The sequence below is a fragment of the Xyrauchen texanus genome, chromosome 14 (genome assembly GCF_025860055.1).
Source record: "Xyrauchen texanus isolate HMW12.3.18 chromosome 14, RBS_HiC_50CHRs, whole genome shotgun sequence".
Taxonomy (NCBI): domain Eukaryota; kingdom Metazoa; phylum Chordata; class Actinopteri; order Cypriniformes; family Catostomidae; genus Xyrauchen; species Xyrauchen texanus.
Genome location: NC_068289.1, coordinates 14,366,506 through 14,387,877, shown reverse-complemented (window position 1 = coordinate 14,387,877; position 21,372 = coordinate 14,366,506). Strand labels below are relative to the sequence as shown.

At 35.9% G+C, this 21,372-nt stretch overlaps 2 protein-coding genes across 3 annotated transcripts; both read right to left on the bottom strand.

The window, feature by feature from the left end:
* Positions 1-17,759, bottom strand: si:ch211-141e20.2 (nectin-3). Of its 2 annotated transcripts, none has more exons than XM_052143237.1 (9): positions 17,315-17,759; positions 5,559-5,900; positions 4,571-4,870; positions 3,447-3,552; positions 2,692-2,837; positions 1,274-1,373; positions 755-839; positions 602-654; positions 1-406 (listed from the first exon to the last, which is right to left on the bottom strand). In XM_052143237.1, the coding sequence occupies exons 1-8, from the start codon at positions 17,400-17,402 to the stop codon at positions 640-642; spliced, it is 1,182 nt and encodes a 393-aa protein (XP_051999197.1). In that variant the 5' UTR covers positions 17,403-17,759; the 3' UTR covers positions 1-406; positions 602-639. The 2 variants fall into 2 exon arrangements, with proteins under 2 accessions (XP_051999197.1, XP_051999196.1); XM_052143236.1 differs by lacking the exon at positions 17,315-17,759 and adding an exon at positions 8,584-8,961.
* A 304-nt stretch (positions 17,760-18,063) lies between these two features.
* On the bottom strand, positions 18,064-20,660 carry LOC127655413 (uncharacterized). Its single transcript, XM_052143243.1, has 5 exons — positions 20,510-20,660; positions 19,658-19,978; positions 19,432-19,537; positions 19,114-19,162; positions 18,064-18,997 (listed from the first exon to the last, which is right to left on the bottom strand). The coding sequence occupies exons 1-5, from the start codon at positions 20,577-20,579 to the stop codon at positions 18,896-18,898; spliced, it is 648 nt and encodes a 215-aa protein (XP_051999203.1). The 5' UTR covers positions 20,580-20,660; the 3' UTR covers positions 18,064-18,895.
* Between the last annotated feature and the right edge of the window lie 712 nt (positions 20,661-21,372).

Genomic DNA, 21,372 nt, shown 5'->3' with positions numbered 1-21,372 from the left:
GTCATAATGATGCAGATTGGCAGATGACACCACAAGAACATGCACAGTCTCAAGCCCTCAACTAGCAAGTTCCAGAGATAAATTAAATTAAACACTTTTATTAATAATAATAATAATAATAATAATAATAATAATAAAACAATGTCAAAATAAATTATAATAAATAAAAAATAAAAATCAGCCAGTGGTAATATATCTGCCAAAATAAAATGAAATGCTTGCATAGAAGTTAAAACGTCTACTTTGGAAGAGCAGTGAATGAAAGAGGCATTTGGTTCCAGATGGTCTCCTTACGACATCTAGCAGCAAGGGCAAAATGGTCCATGAATATCAGCCAAACACTGACAAATCACAGCAGTGAAGTAACCACTGATATTTATGGAGGGCACCTGGGCATTAGCAGAATCTGCCAGATGAAAGTGGGAGGAGCAACAGAGGAACAGGACGAGAGGAAAACAAGCAAAGACACCACAACAGCTGATTTAAAGATATGCATCTTTGTATGTAAAAAAACAAATAAACAAAACCAACAAACAAACAAACAGAAAATAGTTTCCTGAATGCCACAGTTGTTAGGACCAAATCCTAACAGATCACTGACCTGATCATCACCTGTCCTCATCTTGTATTTCTTGAGATCTAGAGTTCTTCCCTCTATAGGGGCAATTTAGCCCAATGACAACAAATACAATATAAATAATTATGATAAGAAATGATTTGTAAACATCCATACATTCTGGTATAATAAACGCACCTGTGCGTCTCCTGAATTCGGGGAATCTGTAGGTACTTGAATCCTGTCTGGAAACAAATCTCGAAACCTCTCCTGAATTGTATCCCTACAATTAATAGAACTTTAAAGAGGCAGCAGTAGTTTTTAACTTTCAGGGTAACACCTTGTCCTAACAAGGCACGATGCAATAAATGTCTTTCATGATAGGAACAGGACAGTTTGTTGGTCTTGGTTTCTATTTCTGCGGTGTTTGCTCGGTAGCTCCACCCACTGTGAAATCATATTGGTCCAAAATCCTGCTCCTTATAACTGTATATTAAATATCACATTTCTTCTGACTGTGTGGGACAAATTGCTTGTGGCTGGAAACTTGTCACATCGTACCAGGTTCGGACACAGTGCAATACCGAAGGGCAAGATTACATTGTATATTACACTTTATTTATGAACATTAATTAATGCGTGACCAAAGCAAAATCACAAAAACTTAGAAGCTCAAGATTCTCAAGTTAAACTATTAAATTTTTTTGACAAACTCACCAGAGCCCCTTTCTCCATATGAGCACAACAATGCCAAGAACAGAGCAGATGAATACAGTAATACCAAACAGAACCCAACAGGCAGAAGAAGTGCTGGATTCTAGAATAGATGGGATGAAAATAAGAGTGGAAAAAAGTTCATGCTTCAACAATGTTGATGTTCCTCAGAAAATGCTGATAAAGAGGATTGAGATTCACGTAATACAAGAATACCTGGTTACGAATTAATGTATGCCCACATTTACTAGTTTTATCAAATAAGGTTTTTTTCCCACCCACTTTATTCTGTCATGCACACTGTGCAAATCTTTAAGTTATATGTATACAACTGCTGACAAGCAATTTTTGTATAGCACCAAAGAGCCAATGTTTGCACTTGTCAGGGAAACAACCAACAAATGTGTAACTTATAGTTGACTATAAAAGGTGGACTAGGAGAAAAGAGAAAGTATTTTTTTAAAATGACACACTTAAGTTTTAAAGTCAGTAACTTTCTGTGTGTCTCTTTGCTATCATTAAATTGTGTTATACACTTACTGTATAGTTATCGGCATTATATTGCCAAGCAACTACACTACTCTCTACATACTGTATGGCCAGGGCTGGACTGGTAATCTGGCATACCGGGCATTTTCCCAGTGGGCCGACGCACTTTGGGGCCGATCAGGGGCAGACTGGCCTTCGGAGGACAGAGCGGGCCGGTGGGTTGGACACGAAAGGGGCCAAATGGGCCATGATAAGATAAAATGAGCCACCGCGTTATGCAGAATGGACCACAAAATGGCACCGCGATATGCAGTAAAGGACAGCGAACAATCCCAGGCTGATTTATCTTCCCAGTCAAGCCCTGTGTATGGCATCAGCATTGGCCACTGAAAAACGCATATCAGTCGACCATATACAGTACTGTGCAAACGTTTAAGGCAAAATGTTGCATAGTGAGGATGTCTTAAAAAATAATGACTTAAACAGTTTTTATATATCACTTAATGTCATACAAAGTCTAATTTAAATCAATAAAGAATAAGAATAAATCAATATTCTGTGTGACCACCTTTGCCTTTAAAGCAGCACCAATTCTCTTAGGTACACCTGGTCACAGTTTTTCTTTGTTATTGGCAGATAGGATGCTTCTGTCTCTTCATGTAATCCCAGATTGACTCGATGTTCAGTGGGGGGCTTTGTGGGGGCCACAAAGATGTTTTTTTTGTGAAACATCTTAATTGTCTAAGACTTTTGCACAGTACCGTATGTATAGATTGGTTGTTTACATAGCGTTTCAAATTGTAATATTTAATATTGAATTTAGCACAGAAAACAAATATCATACAAGAGTGCAAATCCTTTTTCAAATGATGGATGCCTCAAACTAAAAAAAAAATCATAAAGCCATAAATTATTAAGAAAAATAGACTCACCAGTATGCACATGCAAATACAGAGAACCTGATGAACTTCCATACTTATTTGAAGCTTTACAAATGTACAAGCCATTGAAGTCAGAGGACAGTTTGGGAATTAGAAGTTTGCTGTCTTCATAATTTGGAGAACTTTTATTTTCTTTGCTAGAGGGAGAGATGTAAGTGATCAATTAATGTGTTTTACTATATTTTGTACATTTTCATTAGAGAGAAGATAGTATGAAAGTACAATATGTAATGTTTTAATACAAAGCTGGAAAACATCCAGAATGAAAAAAAAATTTACATTTTAACTGCCATCATCAGATTTTCGTTTTGCCAAAATCTATATGCAAATGCAAAATGTGCCTTAAAGTGCTATTTTTTTTGCATTAGATAGATGAACTTGTCAGATTTTTGCAGAGAAAACAGCATGTTTGTAGAAAAACAACTGCCACTTCAAGATTCAAAGTTCTTATTTATTATTATTTTATTATGTATTATCTATCCAATTATTTCCCTAAAAGTCTGGTTGACTCACGTGACAGCCCACACCATTACTCCGAGTTCACACTAAATGTCAGTTCTTAAACATATATTTAACATATCAAACCCCACAAAAAAACTGCCTCAAATAAGCAAGAAAGCCCTCTCCAATAATAAGCCCATTTAAATTATGAGTTTAAACTGTTGGATGTAATGCCCTGTTACGCTTCTAGCTGCACATACAAGAAATCTGTGAGTGGTTTTCCAACTGTGAAATGTTTCTATTACCTTGTCCAGATGTAGGTTGGGATTGGGTTACAATCAACTTTACAGAGAAAAACTTTGCCTTCTGTTAAACTGAAATCAGGAACTATTATCACGGATTCTGGAGGATCTAAGAGGAAAAACCAATAAGAAAAATACAAATTTAATAATTTAGCATAAAGTATTCAAATGTAGGATATTTGGTCTTCTGCAAATCTCAAATTTCTTGGGAGTATTCTTGGTTCAATACAAAGACTCAATCGACAGCATTTGTGGCATTATGTTGATTAACACAATAATTAATTTTGACTCATCCCACCTTTATTTTTTTTTTAAATGCAAGAAATTTACAGTGAGGCACTTACAATAGAAGTGAATGGGGCCAATCCGTAAACAATAAAATACTAAAAATTACAAAATTATAGCCACAAGACATAAACAATATGTGTGTGAACATAATTTTAGTGTGATAAAATCACTTACTAACCCATTCTGTGTAAAATTATATCCAATATAACAATTTTGTTGTCAAGACGAAGTAACGTTGTTTTAGAAAATCCTACAGACTCTGACCTGACTGAAGCCCCGCCCACTATCAACAGCTGCTACTCATTGGTGTAAACCCTGTAATCCCAACAAAAACTATTTAAACCACTTTACAGCTCAATTAATTTAATTACATAATTTTCAACAGAATAATTAAAATAATTGCTTTTATACAATTATAAGCTTCACATTTCTGTGTGAAGGCCACATTCACTTCTATTGTAAGTGCGTCACTGTAACCTCGAAATTTGCCTCATTTGGTCTTAGGAGGAACGAGCCGAAATACATTTTTGTGGTAATCAACATTATGCCACAAATGCTGTCGACTGAGATTAACTAGTATTGAACCCGGAATATTCCTTTAATGTTTTTTTTTGGGGGCAACCGGCTGCTGGGCAGAAATTCTTTCATTTGAAGATAGATTTGACTATAAATATCAATTGCTGCTTTATAGTAAAACTATATCTGCAATAGCATTAAAAAAAAGTTGTTTTGTTGCACCACACATATTTTTATATATTTTTTAAGAATGGTACACAATGCAGTCCTTTGCATGCAGGTTGTTAGTGGACAGATCACATTTTCACACATACATTACTTACAATGGATGCTTATTGTGGAGTCAATTTCCTCTGTCATGCTGTTGTGTTTTACAACACATTGGACCTTCATCTCATTCAGATGTTTGACTGGTACACCAAGTAGGATGGACACAACAGTAACTGTTCCATTTGGGTGAACTGTATGATTGGTTTCAGTCCTCATGCCTGAGATATTCAGAGCTCCTAATCTCCAGAATACTTCTGCTGCAGGTCGTGCATTAGAGGCGAAGCATGATGACAATGTAACCTCTAACCTACCAGCAACAGGTGACTCCTTTAGTATGTTAACTACAGGAGGAACTGTGTTTGAAATGGGGAACAAAGAAGAAGAAAAAAGTGAACGGAGACATTTGACCAAATTTCTTGTTGCCAACCTGTTCTGGGACATATAAACAGCACTGTCATTTCACTTTCAAAAGTTTTGTTTAGCACAGTTTTTTTTTGTAGTTGGGAAACCCTGTTCAAGGAATAGTTTCCTTAAAAATGAAAATTCAATTCCAATTTACCATTATATTAATGATATATTAATGATATATTAATTATATGTGGTCACAAGACACACAATGGCGTCAAATAGCATAATTGCATCATTTTTGTAATCCATGCAACTTCGGCGGAAGGGAAAATTACCAGTGAATATGTTTTTTTTTTCAGTCTGTTCCTCACACATTTATTTGTTAATTATTTATCTGTAATTTTGGAGCTTGACAGCTCCAATAAAAAAAATTTGTGTTACACTGAAGAAAGTAAGTCACTATTTTGGAAAAGCATAAGAATGAGTACATTTTGACAGAAAGTTTATTTTTAGGTGACGTGTTCCTTTAGCCTGCTTAAAAAGCATGACAACAGATTTCTGATTCTGAAACATTTTAAACAATTGTGAAATACAGTATTGGCCAGTAATCAAAATAGAAAGACATGCTTCTATAGGCATTATGAAATTCATTTTTCATTGCTGTAAATCAGAGAATAACATGAACAATCATACCAAGAACTGTAACATTGATGTTTGTCTCAAATGTCCCACTAGGATAAAGCACGAAGATGCATGTGTAGATCCCTTCATCCAGGAGCCTCATTTCCTGTAGCTGAATTGATCCATTTTTCTCTGCAGTGTTCCCAATGAATTTTACCCTGTGCCCTAAACCATTTACATGTTCTGTTTTGCCATCGGACCGAATATTAAAGAAGGTCTTCTCTTTAGGGTCTTCTCTTGTCTTTTTTTGCCATATGATACGAGCAAGATCGTCTTTAGACTCAGTCAGCTGAGATAACAAAAAGGCGCTTTCTCCATAAATGACTGCTGTATCGTGACCAATAACCTTTACACCTGAAAAACAATACATTCATTTATTTATTTTACATGTAGATGTTCAGATGGGCAAGTAGCATGAAACAGTGTCTTTCAAACTGGGCAGTTAGAGGGAGTCAGGCCATATCTGTGAATACACTCCCTGTTAACAGCCCCGCCACCAAATATTGAACAAGTCTCTTTAAGACAAGTCAGTCCCAAAGCGGCTATTTTCAGTCTAGTTAACAGACATGCAAGTACAGCTCTGAAATCAATAGTAAAATACAATCTACAAAACTGCCTGCAAAATTCATGCTTCAGTGACAAGTTTACATAAACATAAGTTTGTCTTCTTTAGCTGAAATCAGGCTAAAATAATGCTGAATTGTGAAAATCTTTTGTACTACTATATTTATTGATTTTCATTACAAATCTATTCACCCAAAAATTTAAATTCTCTCATCCTTTATTCACCCTCATGCCATCCCAGATGCGTATCACTTTCTTTCTTCTGCTGAACACAAGTGTGTTTAGAAGAATATTTCAGCTCTGTAGGTCCATACAATGCAAGTAAATAGTGATCAGAACTTTTAAGCTCCAAAAAGCTTGGCAGTATAAATGTAATACATACGACTCCAGTGGTTTAATCCATGCCTTCAGAAGCGATATATCAGGTGTGGGTGAGAAACAGATCAATATTGAAATAATTTTCTACTATAAATCTCCACTTTCTTCTTCTTTGTTTCTGGTGATTTCATGCATATTGCAACCTACTGGGCAGGGAGGATAATATGTATATGTATATATATATTTATACAGTGGGTACGGAAAGTATTCAGACCCCCTTACATTTTTCACTCTTTGTTATATTGCAGCCATTTGCTAAAATCATCTAAGTTCATGTTTTTTCCTCATTATTGTACACACAGCACCCCATATTGACAGAAAAACACAGAATTGTTGACATTTTTGCACATTTATTAAAAAAGAAAAACTGAAATATCACATGGTCCTAAGTATTCAGACCCTTTGCTGTGACACTCATATATTTAACTCAGGTGCTGTCCATTTCTTCTGATCATCCTTGAGATGATTCTACACCTTCAATTGAGTCCAGCTGTGTTTGATTATACTGACTGGACTTGATTAGGAAAGCCACACACCTGTCTATATAAGACCTTACAGCTCACAGTGCATGTCAGAGCAAATGAGAATCATGAGGTCAAAGGAACTGCCTGAAGAGCTCAGAGACAGAATTGTGGCAAGGCACAGATCTGGCCAAGGTTACAAAAAAATTTCTGCTGCCCTTAAGGTACATAAGAGCACAGTGGCCTCCATAATCCTTAAATGGAAGACGTTTGGGACGACCAGAACCCTTCCTAGAGCTGGCCGTCCGGCCAAACTAAGCTATCGGGGGAGAAGAGCCTTGGTGAGAGAGGTAAAGAAGAACCCAAAGATCACTGTGGCTGAGCTCCAGAAATGCAGTCGGGAGATGGGAGAAATTTGTAGTAAGTCAACCATCACTGCAGCCATCCACCAGTCTGGGCTTTATGGCCGAGTGGCCCGACGGAAGCCTCTCCTCAGTGCAAGACACATGAAAGCCTGCATGGACTCCAAGATGGTGATAAATAAGATTCTCTGGTCTGATGAGACCAAGATAGAACTTTTTGGCCTTAATTCTAAGCGGTATGTGTGGAGAAAACCAGGCACTGCTCATCACCTGTCCAATAGTCTCAACAGTGAAGCATGGTGGTGGCAGCATCATGCTGTGGGGGTGTTTTTCAGCTGGAGGGACAGGACGACTGGTTGCAATCGAGGGAAAGATGAATGCGGCCAAGTACAGGGATATCCTGGACGAAAACCTTCTCCAGAGTGTTCTGGACCTCAGACTGGGCTGAAGGTTCACCTTCCAACAAGACAATGACCCTAAGCACACCGCTAAAATAACGAAGGAGTGGCTTCACAACAACTCCGTGACTGTTCTTGAATGGCCCAGCCAGAGCCCTGACTTAAACCCAATTGAGCATCTCTGGAGAGACCTGAAAATGGCTGTCCACCAACGTTTACCATCCAACCTGACAGAACTGGAGAGGATCTGCAAGGAGGAATGGCAGAGGATACCCAAATCCAGATGTGAAAAACTTGTTGCATCTTTCCCAAAAAGACTCATGGCTGTATTAGATCAAAAGGGTGCTTCTACTAAATACTAAACAAAGGGTCTGAATACTTAGGACCATGTGATATTTCAGTTTTTCTTTTTTAATAAATGTGCAAAAATGTCAACAATTCTGTGTTTTTCTGTCAATATGGGGTGCTGTGTGTACAATAACGAGGAAAAAATTAACTTAAATGATTTTAGCAAATGGCTGCAATATAACAAAGAGTGAAAAATTTAAGGGGGTCTGAATACTTTACGTACCCACTGTATATATAAAGATACACACGAAATTGGTGTATACATTTCTAACTTCAATAGCAGTTTAAGCATACAACCAACTCCAGAGTGTGCATTGGTTGTATGAACGCAAATAATTTGCTTCAAATGCTATTGAAGTTAGAAATGTATACACCAATGTCACATGCGTCTTTCGAGACGGTCTCTACATTTGAGACTTTGTTAACATCTCTAACGCCTAGCCATTTTTATTGCAGTCTTTTAACACATAGGATAATTGTACTGATGCAAATCTTTTGAAGATCGCACACTTACACATCTACTCACCTGCAATGCTGATGCAGTTGAAGAAAATGAAAAACAGATCAAGCAGCGACGGCCCGAGAGCTTTTTTCCAAAAAAGGGAACCAAGCATATTGTTTGTTTCGGAAACTCCAACCATAGCAAGCACTACTGTGTAGTTGTAATGTTTCGTCTCACAACATTAATCACTGTGTAGTTGTAATGTTTCGTCTCACAACATTAAATGGTGAGTTTTCTTATTCGATTCTTTCATAAAATCCATTGTTTACTATAAATAAACCGCGACAGATGCTGATGCTACAATAAATTCAGTGTGCTGAGCGGATGATTATGACGCTCATGCGCAGTATAGCCTCTTTCATCTTGTGAATGTTTCATAAAACATCTCTACTTCTAATATTATTTCCAACACCATTAATAATAATAAAACAATTTTTTTTTACTTTATAATGCTAAGAACCCAAATATGATGATCGTCATTCCTAAAACCCCATGTCCAATAGTAGGCGTGGTAAGTCTAGAGCCTGATTGTCTTGGCAACACTGAAATAAATGATACAAAATAATATTAGATACTATAGCGCTCTCTTGCGGCCTCCCCTGGTCTATGGGCTCAAAAATGTCATTAAACAATACAACTGTTTTTCTATAAACAGTTAGAAATTGCTCCATTTTAAATCAGTTTTATACTCAGAATGAAGATTACATTTTTTGTAAAATTAATTTAGAGATCATAGAGAACTTAATTTCCCATTTGAAATAAAATGTTTTATTTTTTTAAAGCTGTGATGTAACCTGAGATTAGTTTGCAAGATCATGCCAGTCCTCACATTTAAAACATGTAAAAATACTCAATTTAAGGTAACGTTTCACCTACACTATGTGACCAAATGTATGTGGACACCATATTTGCTTGTGTTTAAACATGTAATTTAAAAAACTATAGGCATCAATTCTCCCTTTGCTTCAACAACAGCTTTCCACTATTCTGTATGTTGCAGGGATGTGCTCCCATTCAGACACACAAGATCAGTGAGGTCAAGCACTGATATTGGGCGATGAGGCTCACAGTTGTCGTTCCAGATCACCCCAAAGTCGAAATTGTGTTAAGTCCATTGGTAAGTTCAGCAAAGCAAAATGTCACATATTTAGTTCCAGAAAGTTTTTAGAAGTGATCATCTTCAGTTACTTGTCCATACACTGAGTTGTATCTTTCAAAGTACAGGCTGTTTTGAGCCTGTATCCTTCCTCTGGTTGGTGCCTGTGACTAATATGAAGTGAAAAATGTAAACGTCACTCATTGTTTTAAGGAAATATTGTTTGAACGAAAATAATAATTTACAACTATGCAAGATATTTATGCAATGAATGAAAAAAACTCACAAAATCCAGCCGTTTCTCTGTGACCCGAGTTTTTGTTTTTCCATGTCCTGTAAATATGACAAATCATGTTTCGTTCTCTGCTTTTACATTTGGCAAATGCTTAATTATTCCAAAATAAGTACTAAAGAGATGCATCTGCCTTGCAGATATAATGGAATAAAACCTGGGATGAAATATTCACACTCATGTAAATGTGATCACTTATTTACTAGCACATACTATATGAAAAGAGAAAAGTTACTGTCACTTCTTTACTACCACATAACCAGGAATCAATTAATGTGCTCTAGACACCCAAGTCATCTGTACATCTCACCTGTGAATCCAGATGCTGAGGATTATTGTTAGACACATGATAATGACTCCAGTACATGCAGTGATGATCATGATGCGTAGGAATTGATTGTCTTGTCTGTTCTGGTCTAAGAGTCATACAAATCTGATATCAGACAACCAGCACTCATCTTAGTTCCACTATAAAATAAAACAGTTTATTTTACAGACCTATAGAAAATCTGATAAAAAAGGAAACAAGGAATAACCTGTTATTGTTATTGTTAATATCCATCTTATTGCTGCTGGATAACAGGAATAGTTGCCTGCGTCAGACATTTGTATTTGAGATATTTTCAATTCCCTTGAAACCTCTGGATCAATATACATCCTTTCTGAGGTGAAGTTTGTTGTAGTTCTGTTTAAGTATGAGCTTTGAACAAATATAATGGAGTTGTTCATTTTCCATATAATGTCTTCATCAGCCGGAGTTCTGTTGCAGTGAAGTGTAACTGTTTCCCCCACAAAGACAGTTTTGTTGATGTGCTGCTTTATCTTTTGCAAATGACTGGATCTGGAATTATCTGATGAAAAGACACAGAAGATCACAGTCACTATTTTTTTTTTTTAAGTATGTATTGGGTGTTAAAATTTAGAATATTATTACAATATCATCATGCAGTAACAATGAAGATGTACAAGTTAATGAGACACACATGCAGCTCATGTCCACAGACACTGCAAGCAGAAACAAGGACATTGCAGACAAACAGAGCAGTGGTTCACAAATGGCTTTGCTTTGGGACCCAGATTTTACACTGGACATCAAGTAGCACCTCAACTTGCAACACAGTACCAGATTTGCCTGGTCAAATCAGACCGATCTATTTGTAAAATCAAATGCAGAAATTGATCAATTGTACCATGAACTGTATAAGTGTGATTTACAGATCAAACACTGGGCCAAATAATACTGTATTAATCTTTGCCGTATTATTGCACCTGTGGAACAGACTCCTGACTCACCAGTTGAGTTGCAACCAACCACTTAAATAGAGGACCCAAAACTAAACAATCAATGACAAAAACAATGTTAAAACTTTAAAGCAATACCTGCATAGGTCAGTAGAGTAATGATGACACACAGAGACAGATGAAGAATCCTGGTTTGGAAAACCTCCATAACAAGAATTCTAATTTAATATGCGAGACAGAAATCAGCCTCTAACTCCTGCAGCATTATAAAGCACTTCTGATCTACTGAAGATTGTCTGCTGACAGGAAAAAGGGGAAGTGGTTACATATGAGTGGGACACTACTGTGAACCACTGAGCTCAAAACAGGTGAAACAGGTTAAGATGATTATCATTATGTACCTTTTGAATAAAATTCACATATACATAACAGATTATATATCCATAGCATGTTTAAACTCATAGTTGTATATTGCATACATTAAAGTTACAATATGGGTAGATTAGCTATAACACGCCAAAGGACGTAAATGCACATGAATACATAGAGGAAACTGTATATCAAAAGTCCTGTAACTGGTCAACATTTATTTAATGTTTTTTACCATTTTTTGCCTTTGCCTTTGCTAGTTCATGTTAAATGGTCGTGCAGTGTGACAAATATTTTGTTAAAGTACAAATATTCCATGTAGTCTCTCCATTAAACAATATAAAAAGGTCATAAAGACTTGTAATTATTTATGGAGTATAGCATTTCACACCACAGAAATATCTCAACTTCCCAAATGTATTTCATGTAAATATACATTATTTTAATGATATATTGCTATATAGAGATCAAGCAAGTTCCCATGCTTGTACAAAATGGTTTTGTATCTGTGATCTTGTATGAATTTAGGCACAAAGTAGCACCTCAAACTCTGAGCAAGTGTTTATGTCTTGAAAGTGCATTTCTGTCGAGCATTTGATGAAAATGCCCCTGAATTTATGTGCATAATGTAGTGACTTTACATATTTTAGCTTACATTTAGACACTATACTCAGTAGTCAACGCAGCATATTAAAACAACCTGTTTGATGAGTTGTGAGACAAGCCTCATAACCCACACATTTCCTGTCTTCAAGGACCACTGAGACGCAGAGGATTATTTTGGACCAATGATAAAGCAAACTCTCAACGGTCCATTTTATGCTTCTTCCACAAGAGCATTTTTGTATATGCTTAAAGATTTAACATGAATGCTGCTTACTATAATTATTAAAATATTTTGACTACTACTTCAGTGTGGGTGAAAATGAGAAAAGGATCTAAGAATAAAATGAGCATTTAGTTTTAAACAACATTTTTTTTTTTTTTTTTTGTAAGACTGAAAAGAACTGTAGAACAAACTTTGTTATAAGCCAAATGAGGGATGTAGGTCTAAAAGTGTCTTGAGGATTAATAAGCAAAATAATTAAACCAGTGACCTTTGTATTGTTCTTTCCATTTGGCTTTTCTTGATACTAAAAGTAGACATGAAGCCAACTGACCAAAAGCCATTACCACGTGAGGTGGTGTACAGTACGTTGTTCGAGATACAAGTGTTTAACTGCACTAATGCCAACGGCAGCACAACACATTCTGTCACCTGTTAAACGACGAATGCTTCTGTGTAGTAAAAAAATGTGAAAGGAATAGTTCACCCAACAAATAAAAATTATCTCATCATTTACTCACCCAAATACCATCCACAGCCTTAAAGCTCCAAAAAGCACATACAGGCAGCATAAAAGTAAGCCATATGACACAAGTTGTTTAATTCATGTCCTTCATAAATTCTCGGTTCACAAAAGTATTTGTATTTTAAAAAAATTTGTTGGAACAAATGACCTGCTCCCGTCCACGTGTAAATAGTGCACAAGACATCTGAATGTTTTCTGTTCTTTCAGACAAACTGTAATTATAAATTTTACATTTATGCATTGGGCAGATGCGTTTATCTAAAGCAACTTACAGTGCACTTATTAAAGGGACAATCCCCATAGCAAAAAAAGCTATGTTTTTCTTTTAAACCATTGCCTATACTTATTTACAAATGTTTCTTTACTGCTTAAATAAATTTTTTCAAAGTCAAATATTTTCCCCAACTCTGCTTTGTCATTTCTCCAGCAAAAGTGCTCGAGATTTCTTGAAAAAATTAACATGACTGGTTGAACATTGTTTTACTTTGATACGAGCTCTATCATGTAAGTTTCATCATTTTGTATAAGCATCGATAAATTGCATTCAGTTCATAATGTATGGTCAATCCTAATGCTGTTAAATAACAACAGTTTCACAAATGATGCTGGCAATGCACTGTGAACTGAACCAGAGAAGGTTACTGGTGGTGGACTTCCTCCTCCTGGCGTTAACTGAACATTTTGTTTAATGCTTAATAAAAAGTAAAGTACAGCAACAATAAACCTTCTATAATATACCATCTGCAAATATGCAGACCAAAACAATTGATTAACTTTTAAAAATGTATTTCACAAACCTCACAAATCTTGCACAAATCCAGCAATTTTCTAAACAAAAACCAGAAGCTGCAATCAGCCATCTAAGCACAAAAATCATATTTTGGAAAATATTTTCTATTTCCACAAAATGTTGTGATTTATTTAGGAAAAAAAAAATATATATATATATATATATATTTTTCAATTTTATGAATGTCATTTTTGCATTTTATCGGCCTATATCAGGCCACCCTGATCACCCACCAATGCAAAGCAGCTGACCATTAATATATAGTATAACATGATTTATTCAGTAAAAGAACACATACACACTTTTTAACAAATAATTAACAATAGTAGATATTAGAGTTAAATGATAGACTGCATATTTTTTAACACCTTATACGATAAAATTTGTGAAATTTCGTAGCAAAATCTGGTCTACATAGCAGTTTATTCTGGCCAAGAGCCACCCATTTAGACAGCAAGGGTCTCTCTGACTTATATGTAAAGTTAGCATCACACTAAACAAAGTTTCCTTGAATTTTCAGGTCATTTACACCAGGGATGAGCAACTTTGATGTGATGAGGGCCTGCATTATTTTCTCTTTTCTATCAAAGGGCCAGATTACAAGTCTGCACTCATGCAATGTATTTTCAAGATTTTAATAACTATAAAAACTAATTTTCTACATTTCGAATGGGGGCACAGATTTGCCAGGCAGTGCGAGTCTTGTCTTTGATAGATATGCACTTGCATGAGCTCAAATGATACATCACGTTCAAAATAAACAAATCTATTAAAATGAAAAAATAATAAAATAATTAAAATAATAATTAACAGTTACAATTTCTTGTATGCTCATTGTCTCACTTTCCAAATAATTAATCTTTTAAAATTAAGCATTATGTAAATGTTCATAAAAAAGTCAACAGTAAATAAAATTAACAGAAATATAACATTCCATTGTAATAAACTGGATTGAGGCTTGCCAAAGGGCATGTCAGTGCAGCTCCTATCTACTTGAATGTGAAAAAAATGAAATCTCAAAAATGGTTGGTCAAGATTATGATCAATAAATATGTTTTAAATTAGCAGTAAAATCAGACAACACGGATAAATTGTGCTTCTTTACCTCAAATTACGCTAAAAACTGAATTTTCCCACCTTGTATAGCTGATGCACATGTGCATTCTCTAGTTGATTGTCAGGCAATGTCTGTATCTAAAAGGTGATTGGCTCTTTTACCTGAAGGCAGGACTTCCTTTCTACATCTGTTGACCGTTAGAAGTGACCCGTTTCTGCTAAAGAGTCTCTGGGCTTGCAAACCACACAAACCTAAACACCTCCTAAAGCAGAGTGCATGATATAAAGTATGTTCACTTCCTGATAACTGTTGTGAACTAGAGGCCGCAGCCAGAAGATGCTTCTTTATCCCTTGCCTGTTAATGCAAGCACTTTAAAATATGCCAAAAATATTAAAAAAAAAAAATTTTGTCTAATAAATGTCTAATCAAATGATCCTCTTGAGAGCACACTCCAAAAACTTGCCTATATTGCAGATTTACGCATTTCAGTTTCAAAACAGAATTCCATGAAATGTAAATGAGTAATCTTTAGCAAAATGAAATGAATAAAACCTAAATATATTTAAATGTTATTCATTTTGTTCTGAATTTTGTTTGAGTAAATTAAAATTTTTTTTGTCATGACCGAAAGAACTATGTCACGAGTACAAGCGGCCGAAATGGGCTTCCTCAGAAGGGCGAGGAGCTCGGAGTAGAGCCGCTGCTCCTTTGCGTCGAAAGGAGTCAGTTGAGATGGTTTGGGCATCTGGTAAGGATGCCCCCTGGGCGCCTCCCTAGGGAGGTGTATCAGGCACGTCCAGCTGGGAGGAGGCCTCGGGGAAGACCCAGGATTAGGTGGAGACATTACATCTCCACACTGGCCTGGGAACGCCTCGGGGTCCCCCAGTCAGAGCTGGTTAATGTGGCTCGGGATAGGGAAGTTTGGGGCCCCCTGCTGGAGCAGCTGCCCCCGCGACCCGACTTCAGATAAGCGGTTGCAGATGGATGGATGGATGGAAATTAGTTTCTATTCATTTATCAACTTAACAAATGTTTAAGATACACAACACGAGGTATTAAACCGCTGTACTCACAACTAGTAACTGAACGCAACGAGTGTCCTCTTGTCTTGAGGACCGCATCTCTCCACATAAATGTGCTCTTGACACTCAAGTCATCTGTACATCTCACCTGTGAATCCAGATGCTGAGGATTATTGTTAGACACATGATAATGACTCCAGTACATGCAGTGATGATCATGTTACGTAGGAATTGATTGTCTTGTCTGTTCTGGTCTAAGAGTCATACAAATCTGATATCAGACAACCAGCACTCATCTTACTACTGTAGTTCCACTATAAAATAAAACAGTTTATTTTACAGACCTATAGAAAATCTGATAAAAAAGGAAACAAGGAATAACCTGTTATCGTTAATATCCATCTTATTGCTGCTGGATAACAGGAATAGTTGCCTGCGTCAGACATTTGTATTTGAGATATTTTCAATTCCCTTGAAACCTCTGGATCAATATACATCCTTTCTGAGGTGAAGTTTGTCATAGTTCTGTTTAAGTATGAGCTTTGAATAAATATAAGAGAGTTGTTCATTTTCCATATAATGTCTTCATCAGCCGGAGTTCTGTTGCAGTGAAGTGTAACTGTTTCCCCCACAAAGACAGTTTTGTTCATGTGCTGCTTTATCTTTTGCACTGGACTGGATCTGGAATTATCTGATGAAAAGACACAGAAGATCAGTCACAAATGTTTTATTTTTTTTGCTTATGCAGTTGAAGAAAATGAAAAACAGATCAAGCAGCGTCGGCCTGAGAGCTTTTTTCCAACAAAAAAAAAAAGGGAACCAAGCATATTTTTTGTTTAGGAAACTCCAACCATAGCAAGCACTACTGTGTAGTTGGAATGTTTCGTCTCTCAACAGTACTCCGCATGGTGATTCGATTCTTTCATATAATCCATTGTTTACTATAAATAAACCGAGACAAATTGTGATGAGACAATGTATTCAGTGTGCTCAGCGGATGTATTATGATGCTAATGCACAGTATAGCCTCTTTCATCTTGTGAATGTTTCATAAAACACCACTACTTCTACTATTATTACCACCACCACCACCACTAATAATAATAATAGTAAATAAATATATATATTTACTTTATAATGCTAAGAACCCCAAATATGTTTATCTATTTTTTTTTTAATCATGATTTTATATATGTTTCAAAACTCATTTTTTCAGGAGTAATACATTTTCTAAAGATACACGCGAAATTGGTGTATACATTTCTAACTTCAATAGCAGTTTAAGCAAACTTACAGTCATACAACCAACTCCAGAGTGTGCATTGGTTGTATGAATGCAAATAATTTGCTTCAAATGCTATTGAAGTTAGAAATGTATACACCAATGTCACATGCGTCTTTCGAGACGGTCTCTACATTTGAGACTTTGTTAACATCTCTAACGCCTAGCCATTTTTATTGCAGTCTTTTAACACATAGGATAATTGTACTGATGCAAATCTTTTGAAGATCGCACACTTAAACATCTACTCACCTGCAATGCTGATGCAGTTGAAGAAAATGAAAAACAGATCAAGCAGCGACGGCCCGAGAGCTTTTTTCCAAAAAAGGGAACCAAGCATATTGTTTGTTTAGGAAACTCCAACCATAGCAAGCACTACTGTGTAGTTGTAATGTTTCGTCTCACAACATTAATCACTGTGAGTTGTAATGTTTCGTCTCACAACATTAAATGGTGAGTTTTCTTATTCGATTCTTTCATAAAATCCATTGTTTACTATAAATAAACCGCGACAGATGCTGATGCTACAATAAATTCAGTGTGCTGAGCGGATGATTATGACGCTCATGCGCAGTATAGCCTCTTTCATCTTGTGAATGTTTCATAAAACATCTCTACTTCTAATATTATTTCCAACACCATTAATAATAATAAAAAAATTATTTTTTAATTTATAATGCTAAGAACCCAAATATGATGATCTTCCTTCCTAAAACCCCATGTCCAATAGTAGGCGTGGTAAGTCTAGAGCCTGATTGTCTTGGCAACACTGAAATAAAGGATACGAAATAATATTAGATACTATAGCGCTCTCTTGCGGCCTCCCCTGGTCTATGGGCTCAAAAATGTCATTAAAAAATAAAACTGCGTTTTTCTATAAACAGTTAGAAGTTGCAACATTTTAATTCAGTTTTATACTCAGAATGAAGATTACATTTTTTGTGAAATAATTTAGAGATCATAGAGAACTTTATTTCCCATTTGAAATCAAATGTTTTATTTTTTTTAAAGCTGAACTGTGATGTAACCTGAGATTAGTTTGCAAGATCATGCCAGTCCTCACATTTAAAACATGTAAAAATACTCAATTTAAGGTAACGTTTCACCTACACCATGTGACCAAATGTATGTGGACACCATATTTGCTTGTGTTTAAACATGTAATTTCAAAAACTATAGGCATCAATTCTCCCTTTGCTTCAATAACAGCTTTCCACTATTCTGTATGTTGCAGGGATGTGCTCCCATTCAGACACACAAGATCAGTGAGGTCAAGCACTGATATTGGGCGATGAGGCTCACAGTTGGCGTTCCAGATCACCCCAAAGTCGAAATTGTGGTTCAGGCCAGTCCATTTCTTCCACTCCTGTTAAACATTTCTTAATGGACCTCGATTGTGCGAGGGAGGATTGTAATGCTGGAATAGAAAAGGGCTCTCCCTAAACTGTTCCCACAAAGTTGGAAGCCCACAATTCCCTAAATCCCACTGTATGGAGTATTATTATGATTTGTGTTCACTGGAATTAATGGCAGAATTGAATGGTTGTATTTATCTGGCTCTCTCTTATTATCTTAATTGTGTAAAGATTAAATGAGCAGCTGAAAAAATGACACAGATACCATGTTTGTTATACTGAGAATATTCCTATTATTCAATATAACATTGAGCTGATCCCATTATTTTAAATCCATTTCAGAAGCACATTCATTTGTGTAGTGATTTGTATTGCATAGTTCTTTCTAAATATGACAGATCCGAGAGGATAGCATAAAGTGGTGCCTCCATTGGTAAGTTCAGCAAAGCAAAATGTCATATTTAGTTCCAGAAAGTTCTTACAAGTGATCATATTCAGTTACTTGTCCATACACTGAGTTGTATCTTTCAAAGTACTGGCTGTTTTGAGCCTGTATCCTTCCTCTGGTTGGTGCCTGTGACTAATATGAAGTGAAAAATGTAAACGTCACTCATTGTTTTAAGGAAATATTGTTTGAACGAAAATAATAATTTACAACTATGCAAGATATTTATGCAATGAATGAAAAAAACTCACAAAATCCAGCCCTGTTTCTCTGTGACCTGAGGTTTTGTTTTTCCATGTCCTGTAAATATGACAAATCATGTTTCGTTCTCTGCTTTTACATTTGGCAAATGCTTAATTATTCCAAAATAAGTACTAAAGAGATGCATCTGCCTTGCAGATATAATGGAATAAAACCTGGGATGAAATATTCACACTCATGTAAATGTGATCACTTATTTACTAGCACATACTATATGAAAAGAGAAAAGTTACTGTCACTTCTTTACTACCACATAACCAGGAATCAATTAATGTGCTCTAGACACCCGAGTCATCTGTACATCTCACCTGTGAATCCAGATGCTGAGGATTATTGTTAGACACATGATAATGACTCCAGTACATGCAGTGATGATCATGATGCGGGGGAATTGATTGTCTTGTCTGTTCTGGTCTAAGAGTCATACAAATCTGATATCAGACAACCAGCACTCATCTTAGTTCCACTATAAAATAAAACAGTTTATTTTACAGACCTATAGAAAATCTGATAAAAAAGGAAACAAGGAATAACCTGTTATTGTTATTGTTATTGTTAATATCCATCTTATTGCTGCTGGATAACAGGAATAGTTGCCTGCGTCAGACATTTGTATTTGAGATATTTTCAATTCCCTTGAAACCTCTGGATCAATATACATCCTTTCTGAGGTGAAGTTTGTCGTAGTTCTGTTTAAGTATGGGCTTTGAATAAATATAATGGAGTTGTTCATTTTCCATGTAATGTCTTCATCAGCCGGAGTTCTGTTGCAGTGAAGTGTAACTGTTTCCCCCACAAAGACAGTTTTGTTGATGTGCTGCTTTATCTTTTGCTCTGAACTGGATCTGGAATTATCTGATGAAAAGACACAGAAGATCACAGTCACTATTTTTTTTTTTTTTAAGTATGTATTGGGTGTTAAAATTTAGAATATTATTACAATATCATCATGCAGTACCAATGAACATGTACAAGTTAATGAGACACACATGCAGCTCATGTCCACAGACACTGCAAGCAGAAACAAGGACATTGCAGACAAATAGAGCAGTGGTTCACAAATGGCTTTGCTTTGGGACCCAGATTTTACACTGGACATCAAGTAGCACCTCAACTTGCAACACAGTACCAGATTTGCCTGGTCAAATCAGACCGATCTATTTGTAAAATCAAATGCTGAAATTGATCAATTGTACCATGAACTGTATAAGTGTGATTTACAGATCAAACACTGGGCCAAATAATACTGTATTAATCTTTGCCGTATTATTGCACCTGTGGAACAGACTCCTGACTCACCAGTTGAGTTGCAACCAACCACTTAAATAGAGGACCCAAAACTAAACAATCAATGACAAAAACAATGTTAAAACTTTAAAGCAATACCTGCATAGGTCAGTAGAGTAATGATGACACACAGAGACAGATGAAGAATCCTGGTTTGGAAAACCTCCATAACAAGAATTCTAATTTAATATGCGAGACAGAAATCAGCCTCTAACTCCTGCAGCATTATAAAGCACTTCTGATCTACTGAAGATTGTCTGCTGACAGGAAAAAGGGGAAGTGGTTACATAAGAGTGGGACACTACTGTGAACCACTGAGCTCAAAAGAGCAACATGATGATCAGTATGAAACAGGTTAAGATGATTATCATTATGTACCTTTTGAATAAAATTCACATATACATAACAGATTATATATCCATAGCATGTTTAAACTCATAGTTGTATATTGCATACATTAAAGTTACAATATGGGTAGATTAGCTATAACACGCCAAAGGACGTAAATGCACATGAATACATAGAGGAAACTGTATATCAAAAGTCCTGTAACTGGTCAACATTTATTTAATGTTTTTTACCATTTTTTTGCCTTTGCCTTTGCTAGTTCATGTTAAATGGTCGTGCAGTGTGACAAATATTTTGTTAAAGTACAAATATTCCATGTAGTCTCTCCATTAAACAATATAAAAAGGTCATAAAGACTTGTAATTATTTATGGAGTATAGCATTTCACACCACAGAAATATCTCAACTTCCCAAATGTATTTCATGTAAATATACATTATTTTAATGATATATTGCTATATAGAGATCAAGCAAGTTGCTTGTACAAAATGGTTTTGTATCTGTGATCTTGTATGAATTTAGGCACAAAGTAGCACCTCAAACTCTGAGCAAGTGTTTATGTCTTGAAAGTGCATTTCTGTCGAGCATTTGATGAAAATGCCCCTGAATTTATG

Excerpts from the sequence above, each read along its gene's own strand:
- si:ch211-141e20.2 (XM_052143236.1), bottom strand. The coding sequence starts at position 8,698 with ATGGTTGGAGTTTCCGAAACAAACAATATGCTTGGTTCCCTTTTTTGG. Across the intron at positions 4,871-5,558 it reads CATCAATGTTACAGTTCTTG|TTCCTCCTGTAGTTAACATA; the intron begins GTATGATTGTTC and ends TTTCAAACACAG. Across the intron at positions 840-1,273 it reads ATATGGAGAAAGGGGCTCTG|GGATACAATTCAGGAGAGGT; the intron begins GTGAGTTTGTCA and ends TATTAATTGTAG.
- LOC127655413 (XM_052143243.1), bottom strand. The coding sequence starts at position 20,579 with ATGGAGGTTTTCCAAACCAGGATTCTTCATCTGTCTCTGTGTGTCATC. Across the intron at positions 19,538-19,657 it reads AATAACAATAACAATAACAG|ACCAGAACAGACAAGACAAT; the intron begins GTTATTCCTTGT and ends TATGACTCTTAG. Across the intron at positions 18,998-19,113 it reads GAGAAACAGGGCTGGATTTT|TCACAGGCACCAACCAGAGG; the intron begins GTGAGTTTTTTT and ends ACTTCATATTAG.